Source organism: Lissotriton helveticus, chromosome 5_1 (assembly GCF_964261635.1).
Source record: "Lissotriton helveticus chromosome 5_1, aLisHel1.1, whole genome shotgun sequence".
Lineage (NCBI taxonomy): Eukaryota > Metazoa > Chordata > Amphibia > Caudata > Salamandridae > Lissotriton > Lissotriton helveticus.
In genome coordinates, this window is record NC_136065.1 from 83,537,295 (window position 1) to 83,554,411 (window position 17,117).

The 17,117-nt window shown below is 47.0% G+C and overlaps 1 protein-coding gene across 1 annotated transcript in view; it reads right to left on the bottom strand.

The window, feature by feature from the left end:
- The window catches only part of LOC144754173 (E3 ubiquitin-protein ligase TRIM39-like), an 80,477-nt gene extending 65,826 nt beyond the window's left edge, over positions 1-14,651 (bottom strand). The window contains exon 1 of the mRNA XM_078641754.1: positions 14,179-14,651. Within this exon, the coding sequence (XP_078497880.1) occupies positions 14,179-14,592 (414 nt within the window). The 5' untranslated portion in view covers positions 14,593-14,651. The remainder of the gene's footprint in view (positions 1-14,178) is intronic.
- Between the last annotated feature and the right edge of the window lie 2,466 nt (positions 14,652-17,117).

Sequence of the window (17,117 nt, forward strand, 5' to 3'; positions counted from 1 at the left end):
CTAGCGAGGAAAAAGATCTCTCTCTCTTTAACCAACCCCGGAGCTTCCTTTCACGATTTGTGGGCACCCCTCCTTGTGCTCTTAACATCCGAATTTACAGAGCTCACCTGTCCCAAATATCTCAGATTGTTAAGACTGGCAGATCCGCCACCAACATCTGTCTCTGTTACGCCCACTACTTAGTAGCCTACGGGGATTGCTCCATAGACCGAAGTATTTTCCTTCTTTTCTATCAGGTCATCCTTTTGTTCTTTCTTTTGAGGAGGAGGAGGGAGGGAGGGGAGGGGGTTCTGGTTTCCATTCTGTTGTTGTTCATAATTAATTAATTGTGGGTTTCTAAAGCGCTAGAATCGACTCCCGAAGGAGTATCTCTGCGCTGTAGACCGCTGGGGAACCCGTCCTGGCTTTCCCTGTGAGATGGTCCCTACTGGGTATCTCCAAGGTGAAACCAGGCATCCCCGGCTTATGTGGGGGGCCGTTGTGGAGATGAGTCCAGCTAATGCCCAGAGTTGCCGAGTGTGATCCCTGGTTAAAGTAGGCACCGAGGCGAGAATTATCGAGTCTGCTGACCCTGGTCTACGACCCTGCCTCGTCGGGGATAGAACCCTGGTCCCAGGCCGTCCTCTACTTCCGGGTCTTCCGCCTCTAACCAGTGAGCCACACCACTCCATGCCTGCCATATACGATAGTGACGTGCCGGATGCAACCCGATGATTGTGGAGCACCATGGCTCTTTCGTTCTTCTTGTGGATAAAACCAATAAAAGTATAGATATATTTTTTTAAAGATGGATTCCTTGTTCTGCACCACTCACTGCATATATCCCGCTACTGTTCCGTCCAAGGCTTTATCGTTGCGTCACCACATTGCCACAGCCGCAGAGAAAGAAGTGGAACTACCCAGCTGCTATCAGAAGTATGCTAATGTGTTTTGTGACAGCATGGCTGAGGAATTACCTCCACACAGGATGTACCAGAATGATCTTATACCGGGGCAGTGGTTCCTTGCAGCAGGATATACGCATTGACTGAACCCGAGAACCTACATCTCAGTCAGTACATAGATAAATACCTTTCTTTGGGATTCATTTGTCACTCCAGGTCGCCTGCAGCTTCCCTCCCTTTTTTTTTTACACCTAAGGCCAATAGGGAGCTCCGAACATGCATGGACTTCAGAGCGCTGAACGCCATCACAGTGAAAAACCAGTACCCTCTCCCCCTTGTATCGGTTTTGCTGGAACAAGTGAAGGGGGCTGCGATATACACAAAGCTCGATCTCCGAGGAGCCTACCATCTGGTTCGGATGCGAGAGGGGGACGAGGGGAAGACCGCCTTCAAGACTTGTTACGGGCTTTGCGAGTATCCCGATATGCCTTTTGGCCTTTGTAATTTCGCAGCTGCCTTCCAGTTTTTCCTGAACAATGTTCTCCGGGAGTATCTGGACCGATTTGTTGTATATAGATGACATACTTGTCTTTTCCACAGACACTAAAGAGCATAAGGAACACGTGAGGATTGTATTACAGACCTTGCAAAGGAATCACCTTTTTTTGCAAGAGCAGTAAATGCGAGTTTCATGTCACCACTGTGGAGTTCTTTGGGGTCATGCTCACTCCTGCAGGCCAAATCATGGCTGAGAGGAAGCTGACAGTCATTACTGAGTGGCCCAGCCCAAAGGACGTATGTGACAGACAATGCTTTTTGGGCTTAGCCAATTTTTATAGGTGTTTTATCCATCATTTTTCTGCCCTGGTGGCCCCGGTCACACAATTGTTAAGGAAGAACGTTTCCTTCCAGTGGGATGAAGAAGCTCAAACCGCCTTTGAAGCACTTAAGGCATACTTTTCCTCCGCTCCTATCTTGGCGCACGCTGATCCAGAACTACCATTCATTGTAGATGCTGACGCCTCCGATGTAGCAGTAGGAGCCATCACAAAGACATCCATCCACCGGGCATTTACATCCTGTCACTTTCATGTCCTGTAAGCTGAACAGTGCGGAGAGAAATTACACTATCACCGAAAAGGAGCTATTGGCCATCAAGGATGCCTTTTTGGAATGGAGGCATTGGATTAAAGGAGCGAAAAACCAAGTAACTGTTTACACAGATCACCACAATCTGCAGTTCATGAAATCCACCAGGCAGCTTACTCGTCGTCAGCTAAGGTGGATGATGTTCTTTTCTGAATATCACTGTGTCATCACCTTTAGGCCCAGCAGAGACAACAAGAAAGCAGATGCTCTGAGCAGACAAACTACTCAAATGGAAGGTACAACGAACCCCGTACAAGCAATCATCACACCTAACCAAGTAATTTGTGTAACCCATACTAACGACTTCCTACACAAAGTAAAGAGAAGAGTACAGACTGCCACTTGGAGAGACTGGTTCAGACATCATCCCGAATGGAGAATGCATCAAGGCATTCCCATGAAAGGAAAGCAAGTCCTATTATCCACCAAGGAAGGTAGACAGCAAGCCTTTCACTGGTGCCATATTCTCCAGTGTGTTGGACATTGTGGAGGTCTGAAGACCATTGAAAACACCCTACGACGATTCTGGTGGCCCTCTCTCCGCAGAGACATCTCTCTTTGGGTCGAGGGTGTGGTGAATTCTACGGTCTCCCAGAACAAACTATGGTACTTGGTGTCTTGGAAAGGATATGGTTCTGAGGAGGACTCCTGGGAACTGCCTTCCTCTGTACATGCTCCCCGGCTGGTGGCCCTTCATAGGAGATTCCCGGATGAGCCCTGCGCCTGTCAGTGCTCTCCGAAGGGATGATGTACAGTCAGGGCGCACAGAGGGTGAGCGCACTGCCAGTGGACGCGGAGATGCAACGGGACAAGAAACTACAATTCCTGTCATCCGCCTGCACTGTCAACGCACGTGCTGACATAGCACGCTGTTAGAAGTCAGGATATCAGGAGATGGCACCGTTACGAAGAGGAAATAGACCCAACCAGACACCACACGAGGGAGTACTCATTGGACAGTAAGTTAAGTGATGGGAGCAGCCTGGATGAAAATCAAACATCGCAACCAGATGGAACAGGCATTGGATTAGAGGGCACGGTTAATATCAATCTTACCTAAAATATTGTACTTTTCAGGACAATGCCAGTGGAGCTTTGTAAACTCTGGTTGCGGAAACTAGACGCTATGTGTGTGAGTTTCCTGTGGGGATATAAAAGCCTAGGAGGGCTTTTAAAAATATGACCGTGCCAAGATTACGAGGTGGGTGGTAATTTCCCAATTTTACCTCTTATTACTGGGCATGTTGATTCAATATAAGGGGATTTTATTGACTGGAGAAACAAGGGGTGAGTGGTGTCATAGAATATCCAACTATATATAAGATGGAGCTTGGAATTGAAGCAACAGGATGCTTTATAAAAACATTGGAGCCACGCTATTACAAGAAAATTAGATTTAAGGTATTAAGAGCCCCCTACAAAATATGGCCTCAGCTTAAGCGACAACTGGTGATTCCTAAAATAAACTTTTACACTCTGGTCTCTGCAGCCACTCTACTGCCTACTATTTTTCAAGACTCCGTGGTGGAAAGGTGGAAACAGAAGGGTATTGATTCAATAGGAGATCTATTTAATGGATCACTGAGTAAATATTGACGGACACAATATAGACTACCCAAAATATCGAAGCCAAAATATCGAGGGACAAAATATCGAATTCCTATCTACAAACAGGTAAGTACCAAAATATCTAGTCCAAAAATATCGTTTATATATATATACACATTGTATAAATATCGAATTTGTTAAAAATAATGTAAAATAAAAAAAATATTAAAAATAAATAGCCAAAATATACTTAACAATACTTAAATTACCTTAAATTTATTAAATAACTATTTTAACTTAGATAAAAAAAAAATACTATCATATCTGTTTAAACATATATATATATATATATATGTATATGTAATATTAACTAAAAATACACAATATTATTACCGTAGGATAGCGGAGGTGTAAAAATGACTATTCCCACTCCTGGAAGTGCAACCGTAGGGAAAGCGTTGGATAGCGTAGGGGTAAAAATTACTATTCCCACTCCAAACAGTGCAACAGTAGGGAAAGCGTTGGATAGCGTAGGGGTAAAAATTACTATTCCAACTACAGAGAGTGCAACAGTAGGGAAAGTGTTGGATAGCGCAGGGGTAAAAATTATTATTGCCACTCCAGAGAGTGCAACAGTAGGGAAAGCGTTGGATAGCGTAGGGGTAAAAATTACTATTCCTACTCCAGAGAGTGCAACAGTAGGGAAAGCGTTGGATAGCGTAGGGGTAAAAATTACTATTCCCACTCCAGAGAGTGCAACAGTAGGGAAAGCGTTGGTTAGCGTGGGGGTAAAAATTACTATTCCCACTCCAGAGAGTGAACAGTAGGGAAAGCGTTGGATAGCGTAGGGGTAAAAATTACTATTCCCACTCCAGAGAGTGCAACAGTAGGGAAAGCGTTGGATAGCGTAGGGGTAAAAATTACTATTCCCACTCCAGAGAGTGCAACAGTAAGGAAAACGTTGGATAGCGTAGAGGTAAAAATTACTATTCCCACTCCACAGAGTGCAACAGTAGGGAAAGCGTTGGATAGCGTAGGGGTAAAAATTACTATTCCCACCCCAGAGAGTGCAACAGTAGGGAAAGCGTATGATAGCGTAGGGGTAAAATTGACTATTCCCACTCCAGAGAGTGCAACAGTAGGGAAAGCGTTGGATAGCGTAGGGGTAAAATTTACTATTCCCACTCCAGAGAGTGCAACAGTAGGGAAAGCGTTGGATAGCGTAGGGGTAAAAATTACTATTCCCATTCCAGAGAGGGCAACAGTAGGGAAAGCGTTGGATAGCGTAGGGGTAAAATGTACTATTCCCACTCCAGAGAGTGCAACAGTAGGGAAAGCGTTGGATAGCGTAGGGGTAAAATTTACTATTCCCACTCCAGAGAGTGTAACAGTAGGGAAAGCGTTGGATAGCGTAGGGGTAAAAATTACTATTCCCACTCCAGAGAGTGCAACAGTAGGGAAAGCGTTGGATAGCGTAGGGGTAAAAATTACTATTCCCACCCCAGAGAGTGCAACAGTAGGGAAAGCGTATGATAGCGTAGGGGTAACATTGACTATTCCCACTCCAGAGAGTGCAACAGTAGGGAAAGCGTTGGATAGCGTAGGGATACATTTACTATTCCCACTCCAGAGAGTGCAACAGTAGGGAAAGCGTTAGATAGCGTAGGGGTAAAAATTACTATTCCCATTCCAGAGAGTGCAACAGTAGGGAAAGCGTTGGATAGCGTAGGGGTAAAATGTACTATTCCCACTCCAGAGAGTGCAACAGTAGGGAGAGCGTTGGATAGCGTAGGGGTAAAATTTACTATTCCCACTCCAGAGAGTGCAATAGTAGGGAAAGCGTTGGATAGCGTAGGGGTAAAAATTACTATTCCTACTCCAGAGAGTGCAGCAGTAGGGAAAACGTTGGATAGCGTATGGGTACAAACGTACTATTCCCACTCCAGAGAGTGCAACAGTAGGGAAAGCGTTGGATAGCGTAGGGGTAAAAATTACCATTCCCACTCCAGAGAGTGCAACAGTAGGGAAAGCGTTGGATAGCGCAGGGGTAAAAATTACTATTCCTACTCCAGAGAGTGCAACAGTAGGGAAAACGTTGGATAGCATAGGGGTAAATTTTACTATTCCCACTCTAGTAAAGATAAATTAATATAATTCACATAATCATCAATTAATCAATTAATACAAATTAATTATCAATTAAGAATGAATTAATTACCAAGTAAATATAATTAACAATTTATTCTAAATAAATACCAATTAATTAATTAACATATTTAATTAATTATAATTAAATTACTTCCCACCCTATTCCCCTATAAACCCACAACAGTAAATAAATTAATATAATTCACATAATCATCAATTAATCAATTAATACAAATTAATTATCAATTAAGAATTAATTAATTACCAAGTAAAAATTAATTAACAATGTATTCTAAATAAATACCAATTAATTAATTAACATATTTAATTCATTATAATTAAATTACTTCCCACCCTATTCCCATATAAACCCACAACCCGCTACAGAATTAAGTTACACAATAATTAAATAACATAAAATTAATTACTTAAAATATATAAAAAATTCGATATTTTTAATAAACTATATTATGTACTTCGATATTTTGACTGTCTATATTTTTTTATTAGATATTACATTACTTACCTTCAAAACGATATTGTTGATGTCTATATTCTGTCCATTCGATATTTTGTCCATTCTATATTTTGGACTCGATATTTTGGTTTGTCTATATCTTGGATTCGATATTTTGACCGTTTACCGTATTTAATGACAATCTGCTATGCTCATCCGCAGAACTGCAAGAGATGTTTGACTAGCCAAAGAGGGATTTTTTTTAATTCCTACAGATTAGGGATTGTCTATTAAAAACGAAAAAATGAATTAAATGCAATAGAGAAGATCCCTATCATTAAGGCATCCAGACTTAGCTACAGTATACGGGCCATATATGATCTATTGGTTGAGATACAGAGAGATGATTTAGATGCTCAAGTTTCTACGTGGAGTACAAGGCTAGATGGACCAACAACATGTCTTCAGGAGTCTTTAGAAATATGCAAAAAAATCTATTAACAGCAAATTTGTAGATTCAGTTTTTAAGACTGCTTTTAATTTGTACTACACTCCTACTAAAATGTCTAAATGGGGACCTGAATTTTATGGAAAATGCAAACAATGCGGAGCTGATCAAGCAGATATTGTGCATATGTTTTACTCATGTCCTCAGCTAATACCTTTTATTGAAGGAATAGAGGCTTTTTAAAATCCTATTACCAAAAATCCTGTTAGCTTCACTTCGGTAACGATGCTTTTAGGACTGGTGGATAGCGCATGATCTAATATCAGAGGTCAGGAAGAAATGTACCTGATTTTCGTTGCCATTGCGGTAGCACGATTATGTATCGCCTCGGATTGGCTGAAACCTGACCCCCCCAAGGTTTGTATTGTGACTAAATAGGTTCATGTCTTTTTATAATATGGAGGTCAGCTTATACAAACTTAAAGGCCATAAGAAGAAAAGACTGGTCGAGAGATATGGTCCCCAGCCACAAACTGGGTCTTAGAGCTATGAGTTGAGCTAGAACCAGTAGCATTAGCTGCGGATGGACTAAGGTTATATATTAGTCTACCTAGATGAAATTTTACAGGCCCAGCTCTTTATAGGGGATGATATGTCTTCCATTGGTTCAACCTGTTAAAGGTTATTAAATATGTATTTATAGCCACATAGCACTTTACCGCACTATATATGAAATCTAAATTATTTATTTAATGATGTATTCAGATGGAAGTTACTAGTTGAATTTGTATCAGGATATTCTGTGTAATTTATTGACATTCGGCAAATAACAAAGGGATCCCTTTTTCTGGTTTTAATAATGTTATGTTTTGAATAAATTGTATGAAAACTTGATTTTAATAATATGATGACAAATAAGTAGACTAATAATCTCTTTTTATAATAAATACTAAGAATTGCAAAACTTATCTTTACCTCATTTTTTGCCGAATTTGTACCATAACAGTCTGCCATAGAATTACTCAAAAATTGTCTACATCATGTTAGATTTGTAAATTTGTTATTCTGTGTGGTAACACTCCAAATTTGGATTTTTCTGACACGATCACCATAGAATAAGGTTCAGTAGGGGGACTATTCATCTAGTCCCAGCTGCTATTAAAACCAGAAAAAGGGATCCCTTTGTTATTTGCCGATTATCGACCCATTCCCTTTTTCACAAAGGGTGCCTCCCAATACAACTTTTTGTGATTTATTGACATTCAGCACTTTATCTATTATGTACAATTCTGCAGCTTCTTCCAGCTTCATATTGCTGTATGAAACCTAATGTTTTATTTTTAGTTTTATTTCAATGGAATGTTTAGATGAAACTCACTGGTCAAGTCTGTCTTAAAATATAAGGTGTGTATTTATTGTCACATAGCACTTTATTTACTATGTACAGCTATGCTTCTCTTTCTTACTAAATATTGCTGTATGTAAATTCTCACATGGGTGTAAAATACAAAAAAAAGACCTACACTAGCTGTTCCATTCAGCCCAGGTCATCTTCATGACCAGCTGCATCGCATAAAGCGCTCGATAACAAGACCCCAGCTTAGCTGGCAAACAAACTACACACGTTCAAGGAACGACATCTGACCAGGAGCGCGGATATCACCAGACTCAAGACAAAAAATTGTAAGAAGAAAAATCCAGAAGGCAAGCCTTCTCCGTTTATGCTCCCAGGATCTGGAACAGCATCGCTTTCGACGTGGCATCAGCTCCAACTCTCCCCAATTTAGGAAAATGCTGAAGACCAATCTCTTTAAGGAACACTATCCCTGATCCGACAGTCGACCCTAGACCTTCCCCCAAAAATTGCATCTTCCCAGGGCCAGCCCCTCGGTTTGCGCTCTGTATCCAGGCTGTAAGTACTGCCCATATACATTTAGACTGTCAGTACCAATAGCAGACGTCCAGATTGGAAATTCTGGCCACACACATCCAAATTGTTCTTAAATATGTTACATCCAGACCCCGCATCTGATTAATCATATCTGGACCTTGTCCTATACAGGTGACGGCCACACGTAGGGTCTGTAAAAGAACAGACAACCAAAGAAATGATCACAGTCTGTGACAGAAAACAGACACAGGAAGAGTGCAGGCCCCAACCCCAGGCAGGGTCTGTGATAGAAAACAAACACAGGAAGAGTGCAGACCCCAACCCCAGGCAGGGTCTGTGACAGAAAACAGAGACAGGAAGAGTGCTGGCCCCAACCCCAGGCACGGTATGTGACAGAATACAGACACACGAAGAATGCAGACCCCAACCCCAATCAGGGTCTGTGACAGACAACAGACACAGGAAGAATGCAGGCCCCAACCCCAGGCAGGGTCTGTGACAAAAAACAGAGACAGGAAGAGTGCAGGTCACAACCCCAGGCAGGGTCTGTGACAAAAAACAGACACAGGAAGAGTGCAGGCCACAACCCCAGGCAGGGTCTGTGATAGAAATCAGACACAGAAAGAGTGCTGGCCCCAACCCCAGGCAGGGTCTGTGATAGAAAACACACTCAGGAAGAGTGCAGGCACCAACCGCAGGCAGGGTATGTGACAGACAACAGACACAGGACGAGTGCAGGCCCCAACCGCTGGCAGGGTCTGTGACAGAAAACAGACACAGGAAGAGTGCAGGCCACAACCCCAGGCAGGGTCTGTGATAGAAAACAGACACAGGAAGAGAGCAGGCCACAAACCCAGGCAGGGCCTGTGACAGAAAACAGACACAGGAAGAGTGCAGGCCACAACCCTAGGCAGGGTCTGTGACAGAGAACAGACACAGGAAGAGTTCTGGCCCCAACCTCAGGCAGGGTCTGTGACAGAATACAGACACAGGAAGAGTGCAGGCACCAACCCCAGGCAGGGTCTGTGACAGAACACAGGAACAGGGAGAGGGAGAGTGCAGGCCCCAACCTCGGGCATGGTCTGTGACAGAAAAGAACCACAGTGAGAGTGCAGGCACCAACCCCAGGCAGGGTCTGTGACGGAAATCAGACACAGGAAGCGTGCAGGCCCCAACCCCAGGCAGGGTCTGTGACAGAAAACAGACACAGGAATAGTGCTGGCCCCAACCCCAGGCAGGGGCTGTGATAGAAAACAGACACAGGAAGAATGCAGGCCTCAACCGCTGGCAGGGTCTGCAACAGAGAGCACACAACCAAAACGAGAGTGCTTTTACACGGTCTGTGACAGAGAGCAGTCACAGGAAGGGAGCGGGTACTAGCCTCATACAGGGTCAGGGACAGAACAGACACAGGAAGAATGCAGGCCCCAACCCCAGCCAGGGTCTGTGACAGAGAACAGGCACGCACAGCACGGCAGCAGGTGCTAGTCTCATACAGGGTCTGTGAGTGAGAAAAAACAAACAGCAGGAGAGAGAGAGAAAGAGAGAGAGAGAGAGAGAAAGAGAGAGAAAGAGAGAGAGAAAGAGAGAGAGAGAGAGAGAGAGAGAGAGAGAGAGAGAGAGAAAGAGAGAAAGAGAGAGAGAGAGAGAGAGAGAGAGAGAGAGAGAGAGAGAGAGAGAGAGAGAGAGAGAGAGAGAGAGAGAGAGAGAGAGAGAGAGAGAGAGAGAGAGAGAGAGAGAGAGAGAGAGAGAGAGAGAGAGAGAGAGAGAGAGAGAGAGAGAGAGAGAGAGAGAGAGAGAGAGAGAGAGAGAGAGAGAGGAGAGAGATCAGCCCTTTTAAGGTCTATGACAGGAGTCAGGCAGTTGCCTGCAGAGAGAGTCTGCAACAGAGCCAGTTCCAGCCCTTTACAAGGTCTGAAGCAGGAATCAGACACCAGCCTTACGGTGTCTGGAACAGAAAAGAGGCAACACACTCATACAGGGGTCTGAGAAAATAAACCTGCTAGAACGAGAGAGCAGACACCAGCCCTTAACCGGGTCTGCAACAGAACAGGCACCAACCTCATACAGGGCCACAGCTGGGAACAGGCAGGATTAGCGAGAGAGCAGGCAACATTCTGATGCAGAGTCTGCAGCTAGGAACAGGCAGCCAGGAGAGCAGGACCGACCCCAAGCATGGAGCATGGCAGGATGGCAGCAGACAGATTGAGAGCGTGACCAGTAGGGTGAAAGGTTTTGGCGCAGTGTCCATAAGACAAACTGCTTCCGTTTCACTATCCAGGCCCGGGATATCTTCTTGTGCAAGAGACCAGCACCGGAGGTCCCCTGACGAGGGCTTTACATCTGGAGCGCTGCTCTCCATCAGAGTGCGAGATTGAGATCCACCCAGAGAGGTCCTGCTTTTACCCGAGTGGATCCCCCTCACATGAGCAGCCCATGACGCTACTAAAGGCTCGTGGCAGACGAGTATAGAAGTGGGGTGGATGTCGCCTCAAACTCAGATCGGAGAGTGACTGACACTACCTTCTGTGTAGTATGTCTTCTCTGGGCTCCATCTTAGTGCAGCATACATGTTGTGACACAGATGTGTATAGCGCTGTATTACCATGAGCAGGGCCTCACAGTGCTGTCAGGCTCAGGTGCCTTCAGGCCCAGGTCCATAGGATGCAGTGCCTGTGGACATGTGAGAAGAGGTTCCCATGTGTGGTGACGGGGGCCTCGTGTGTGTGAAACGCTTTCTGTTGTAGGGTGAATCCAAGTCATGGCTGTAGTCTGTGCCTACAGCCCCCTTCTCTCTGTAGCCTCCCCACCATTCCCTGCTCCTCACAGCCCCCACCCTCCATTAGGATGTTTTTGAGGCCAATTGCAACGTTTGTCTTGAATGTCTATCCTGATGGAAGGAGGGATTGTGTGTGTTCACTCTCAAGTTCACTGGTTCCCTCCAAAGGTCTGGGGCTAACTATGAATCTGGCTGGACAGTTGGATTGGAGCGAACTATCCGAGGACAGGATATAAACTGTGCCCTTCTAACTTTATGGAGCTCTGCACAGCACGGAAGAGAACGCTGATGACCGGAGACGGGAATTATGGCGTCTCCCTTCTACAGGAGGCGCTAGACCCCAGGACTGAGGAAGGACCTCTACTGAAGGGAACGCTGAAGACCAGAGGTGGGAATGATGGCCGTGTCCCTTCTACAGGAGGCGCTAGACACCGGGACCCCCAGTACCGAGGAAGGGCCTCTACTGAAGAACAACACTGAAGACCGGAGATGGGAATGATGGCCGTCTCCCTTCTACAGGAACCACTAGACCCCAGGACCCAGGAAGGACCTCTAGGGAAGAGAACGCTGATGACCAGAGGCAGGAATGATGGCCGTCTCCCTTCTACAGGAGGCGCTGGACCCCCAGGACTGAGGAAGGACCTCTACTGAAGAGAACGCTGAAGACCAGAGGCAGGAATGATGGCCGTCTCCCTTCTACAGGAGGCGCTGGACCCCCAGGACTGAGGAAGGACCTCTACTGAAGAGAACGCTGAAGACCAGAGACGGGAATGATGGCCGTCTCCCTTCTACAGGAGGCGCTAGACCCCAGGACCCAGGAAGGACCTCTACTGAAGAGAACGCTGAAGACCAGAGACGGGAATGATGGCCGTCTCCCTTCTACAGGAGGCGCTGGACCCCCAGGACCGAGGAAGGACCTCTACTGAAGAGAACGCTGAAGACCAGAGACGGGAATGATGGCCGTCTCCCTTCTACAGGAGGGGCTGGACCCCCAGGACTGAGGAAGAAACTCTACTGAAGAGAACGCTGAAGATCAGAGACGGGAATGATGGCCGTCTCCCTTCTACAGGAGGCGCTAGACCCCAGGACCCAGGAAGGACCTCTACTGAAGAGAACGCTGAAGACCAGAGACGGGAATGATGGCCGTCTCCCTTCTACAGGAGGCGCTGGACCCCCAGGACCGAGGAAGGACCTCTACTGAAGAGAACGCTGAAGACCAGAGACGGGAATGATGGCCGTCTCCCTTCTACAGGAGGGGCTGGACCCCCAGGACTGAGGAAGAAACTCTACTGAAGAGAACGCTGAAGATCAGAGACGGGAATGATGGCCGTCTCCCTTCTACAGGAGGCGCTGGACCCCCAGGACCGAGGAAGAAACTCTACTGAAGAGAACGCTGAAGATCAGAGACGGGAATGATGGCCGTCTCCCTTCTACAGGAGGCGCTAGACCCCAGGACCGAGGAAGAAACTCTACTGAAGAGAACGCTGAAGATCAGAGACGGGAATGATGGCCGTCTCCCTTCTACAGGAGGCGCTGGACCCCCATGACCGAGGAAGGACCTCTACTGAAGAGAACGCTGAAGACCAGAGACAGGAATGATGGCCGCCTCCCTTCTACAGGAGGCGCTGGACCCCCAGGACTGAGGAAGGACCTCTCTTGCCGCTGAAGGGAGGGGTTTGTCCTCATCACCCCGAGCTCAGTCCACTGCTCTGCACCTTGAGGTGAGGAGGTCGGACACTCCGAGCTTCCCCAGACCGGGAGCCTGTGATCGCAGCCCGGCCCGACGGTTGTTCATCCTGTGAGGGGTCCCCAAAGTCAGCGAGTTTCAAGCAGCCAAAGCTACAGGAGATCTTCACCCTGTGTTCAATGACGATGCAAGTCTAACGCCTGGACCCTGCACTTCACTTAGTGTCTGGTGAACCCTGCACTGCTGGGGAGTCAACTGCACCAATGCCCTTGAGACCCTGTGTGCGTCACAATGCATTGCTGCAGCTCTTCTGCTGTGTCTCTGCTCCTTTGAGCTCGTGTGCTACACCCTGCATTGTCGCGTCAAGTCTTCTGACACCGACAACTCACACTGCAGTGTTACACGGAATGAGTATAATGTAAGATCCTAAAACACCCACACACATCCCTTCTGATCCTCTGCAGCCGCCTCTGTGGCTCACAGTATACAGCCTCTGATCCCAGCGCTCTGACAGACACACCTTGTGCTCTTTTACAGGTTCCTATAAAGCCCTCATGGAGTGGATTCACTTACAATCCCTAAACACCAACAAACATACCTTGTATTTTTCAGCAGCCTTCTCGAAGAACACTTAACACCCCTAAATATACATTGTATGCTCTTAAAGACTTAACACGTTTATTCAATTGTGAATCATGATCGTCCACACACATACCTTGTGCTCCTCTGCAGCTTCTTCCTCTGTAGAATGTACATACTTCCTTCACTTGTGAATCGTGAACACCCACACACCCTCCTTGCACAGACTTCTCTTTGGGCCCCGCGGGTGCATTATGATCCATAAACATCCACAGACACACCCTGTTCTCTTCTGCAGCCTCCTCTATGGCATACACAGGGAGGGTGACCAGATGACTCCATGCCACTGGGACACAACTTTTTCATTTCTAGGATTTTGATTTAACATTTCAGTGCATTCTGGGATTTGTAGTTTGATTCACTTTACTGGACCCTATTGCTTGAACACACCAGGTCAAAATATGTAAAAAGCAAAATCCAGGAATGTAAAAGTGTTGTCCCAGTGACATGGCGCCTTCTGGAACACTCTCACACACAGCGTGTGCTCTCCGGCTGCCCCTTGGAGGCTCACAAGCGAATTTGTAATCCCTGATCACCCACAGACGTACCGTGTGCTCCTCTGCAGCCTCCTCTACAGGACTTGCTGAGTGAGTTTTATGCTCCTTGGACTCCCGGCAGACCCAGCATATCATCCTCTGATCCTCTGCACAGAACAGCAGCTGTGCCTGGTTATGTTTCTCACACAGATTCTCCTCTGGGGGCTTCACGGGGGGCAGATGAAGCTGTTTTAACATTTCCACCATGTTCCCCAGTTGTCTGTTGGGTCGGAGGCTTTTCCCAGATGATATTTCCCTGCACTGTGGACAGGGGAAGTTTCCATCTCTTCCCTCCCAGCTCTGGGTGATGCAGGAGCGGCAGAAGTTGTGTCCACACTCTATGGACACCGGATCCTTAAAATAATCCAAACAGATGGAACAAGTGGCCTCTTCCTGGAGGTTCCCGAGCTGAGCTGCTGCCGCCATGATGCAGAAATGCAGGAAGTGAAGGTAAGTTTCAGTTTCTCTCTGTGTGCAGTGGGTGTGTCTGTGCGTCTGTCTCTCTCTGCGTGCAGTGGGTGTGTCTGTGCGTCTGTCCCTCTCTGTGTGCAGTGGGTGTGTCTGTGCGTCTGTCCCTCTCTGTGTGCAGTGGGTGTGTCTGTGCGTCTGTCCCTCTCTGTGTGCAGTGGGTGCTGTCCCTCTCTGTGTGCAGTGGGTGTGTCTGGTCTGTGCGTCTGCCCCTCTCTGTGTGCAGTGGGTGTGTCTGTGCGTCTGTCCCTCTCTGTGTGCAGTGGGTGCGTCTGTCCCTCTCTGTGTGCAGTGGGTGCGTCTGCCCCTCCCTGTGTGCAGTGGGTGTCTGTGCGTCTGCCCCTCTCTGTGTGCAGTGGGTGTGTCTGTGCGTCTGTCCCTCTCTGTGTGCAGTGGGTGCGTCTGTCCCTCTCTGTGTGCAGTGGGTGTGTCTGTGCATCTGTCCCTCTCTGTGTGCAGTGGGTGTGTCTGTGCGTCTGCCCCTCTCTGTGTGCAGTGGGTGTGTCTGTGCGTCTGCCCCTCTCTGTGTGCAGTGGGTGTGTCTGTGCGTCTGTCCCTCTCTGTGTGCAGTGGGTGTGTCTGTGCGTCTGCCCCTCTCTGGCTGCAGTGGGTGTGTCTGTGCGTCTGCCCCTCCCTGTGTGCAGTGGGTGTGTCTGTGCGTCTGTCCCTCTCTGTGTGCAGTGGGTGCGTCTGTGCGTCTGTCCCTCTCTGTGTGCAGTGGGTGCGTCTGTCCCTCTCTGTGTGCAGTGGGTGTGTCTGTGCGTCTGCCCTTCTCTGTGTGCAGTGGGTGTGTCTGTGCGTCTGTCCCTCTCTGTGTGCAGTGGGTGTGTCTGTGCGTCTGCCCCTCTCTGGCTGCAGTGGGTGTGTCTGTGCGTCTGCCCCTCCCTGTGTGCAGTGGGTGTGTCTGTGCGTCTGTCCCTCTCTGTGTGCAGTGGGTGCGTCTGTGCGTCTGTCCCTCTCTGTGTGCAGTGGGTGCGTCTGTCCCTCTCTGTGTGCAGTGGGTGTGTCTGTGCGTCTGCCCTTCTCTGTGTGCAGTGGGTGTGTCTGTGCGTCTGTCCCTCTCTCTGTGCAGTGGGTGTGTCTGTGCGTCTGCCCCTCTCTGGCTGCGCCGGGACTTCCGGGTTCATGTTGCAGTCACAGAGCAGGGAACTGACTCCTCTGCTGCCTGTGCTCTGACTCGAGGGTTTCCCTCCTTTCTCAGCAAAAATACCAGCAATTTGGTTTTCTTCTCAAGTTCTGTAAGTGCCAGGAGCGGTCACCTAAATATGGATTTGTATAATATACTCCGAGTTATTTTTAACTTGTCAATTCTGCGATCTCTTTTGCACCTCTAATATCTCTAACTTTCACCAATGCGAGACCCATTGCATTGCAAATGCTTGTTTATCTGTTTGAGGTAGGCACAGTTTTATGTGGCACATGTGGCATATCAATAATTATGGGCACAATTAAACTTGTGCAAAATCCCTTAATTCCATTGGCTTTGATCAAAAAACATTTGTGCAAAAACAATTCTATATTTCATTCGAAAAATTATTTGTAAATATTTTACTGGTTATATCTACACATATTATTTGACTTTGAACACCATAGAATTTCCCTTCTATTCACAATTTACACTGCTCATATTAGTTACTTTTGTACTCAAACAGTCTCTGTTCGCGAAGGTCAGAGGTCTAAACCTAATAGTGACTACAATAAAAAGCTGAGTTTGCTTTCTCGTGGTAGACCTACTGAAAAAGTGAATAAAACAGAAAAGACACTTTTACTCTAATCATTTTTAGGTCTCGTCCTTTTCCATTGCGAAGCAATGGGAAATGGGGGAGAATTCAAGTGCTCCATCGGATAGTCAAACCACCGCTTTTTTCCGTGGCGTTTTCTTCGAGTGCACGTACAGGCACACGCATTTGGCCCATACACTTTCTTGGCCATCTGTTCCTGTTCCTAATGGCCCTCCCCCCTCCCCCAGCACAGAGCGCGCATCGCGGCCGCACAGCACATCAAAGGGCTTCTCCCAGCGTGTGCTGTGCGGCTTCTCCTCCCCTAATTATGTGGCCGGCCGTACTTGTGTTTCCTGGCCGCTTCCCGGCCGATCAACTTGTATCAGTTTGCTTACATTACCATGGTTTAAGGCACACATAATTTCCTGTATCATGCCTTGCACTCCCTACCTTCTCGGGACATTCTTTGCACTTGTAATCATAGCAAACAAGGCAACTTTCGGATCAGCTACGGTCAGACAGCTATCTTGTTCGCTGTCCTTGTTTTCGACGTTTTATGTTCTCTTCCTAAGCCTTACATCAGTGACGGCCCTTCGCTAGCCTTGCACACCAAAGCCTGTGATGTCACTTATATCACAGTTGCTTGAACTAGATTACCTACCCATGCCACCTGAATTTGGCACACATTTTATATTCTCTTGCTGGACATCTCATGCCGTATCGTTATTTTTACTCCTCAATTTCCACACCTGGCATTAGTTT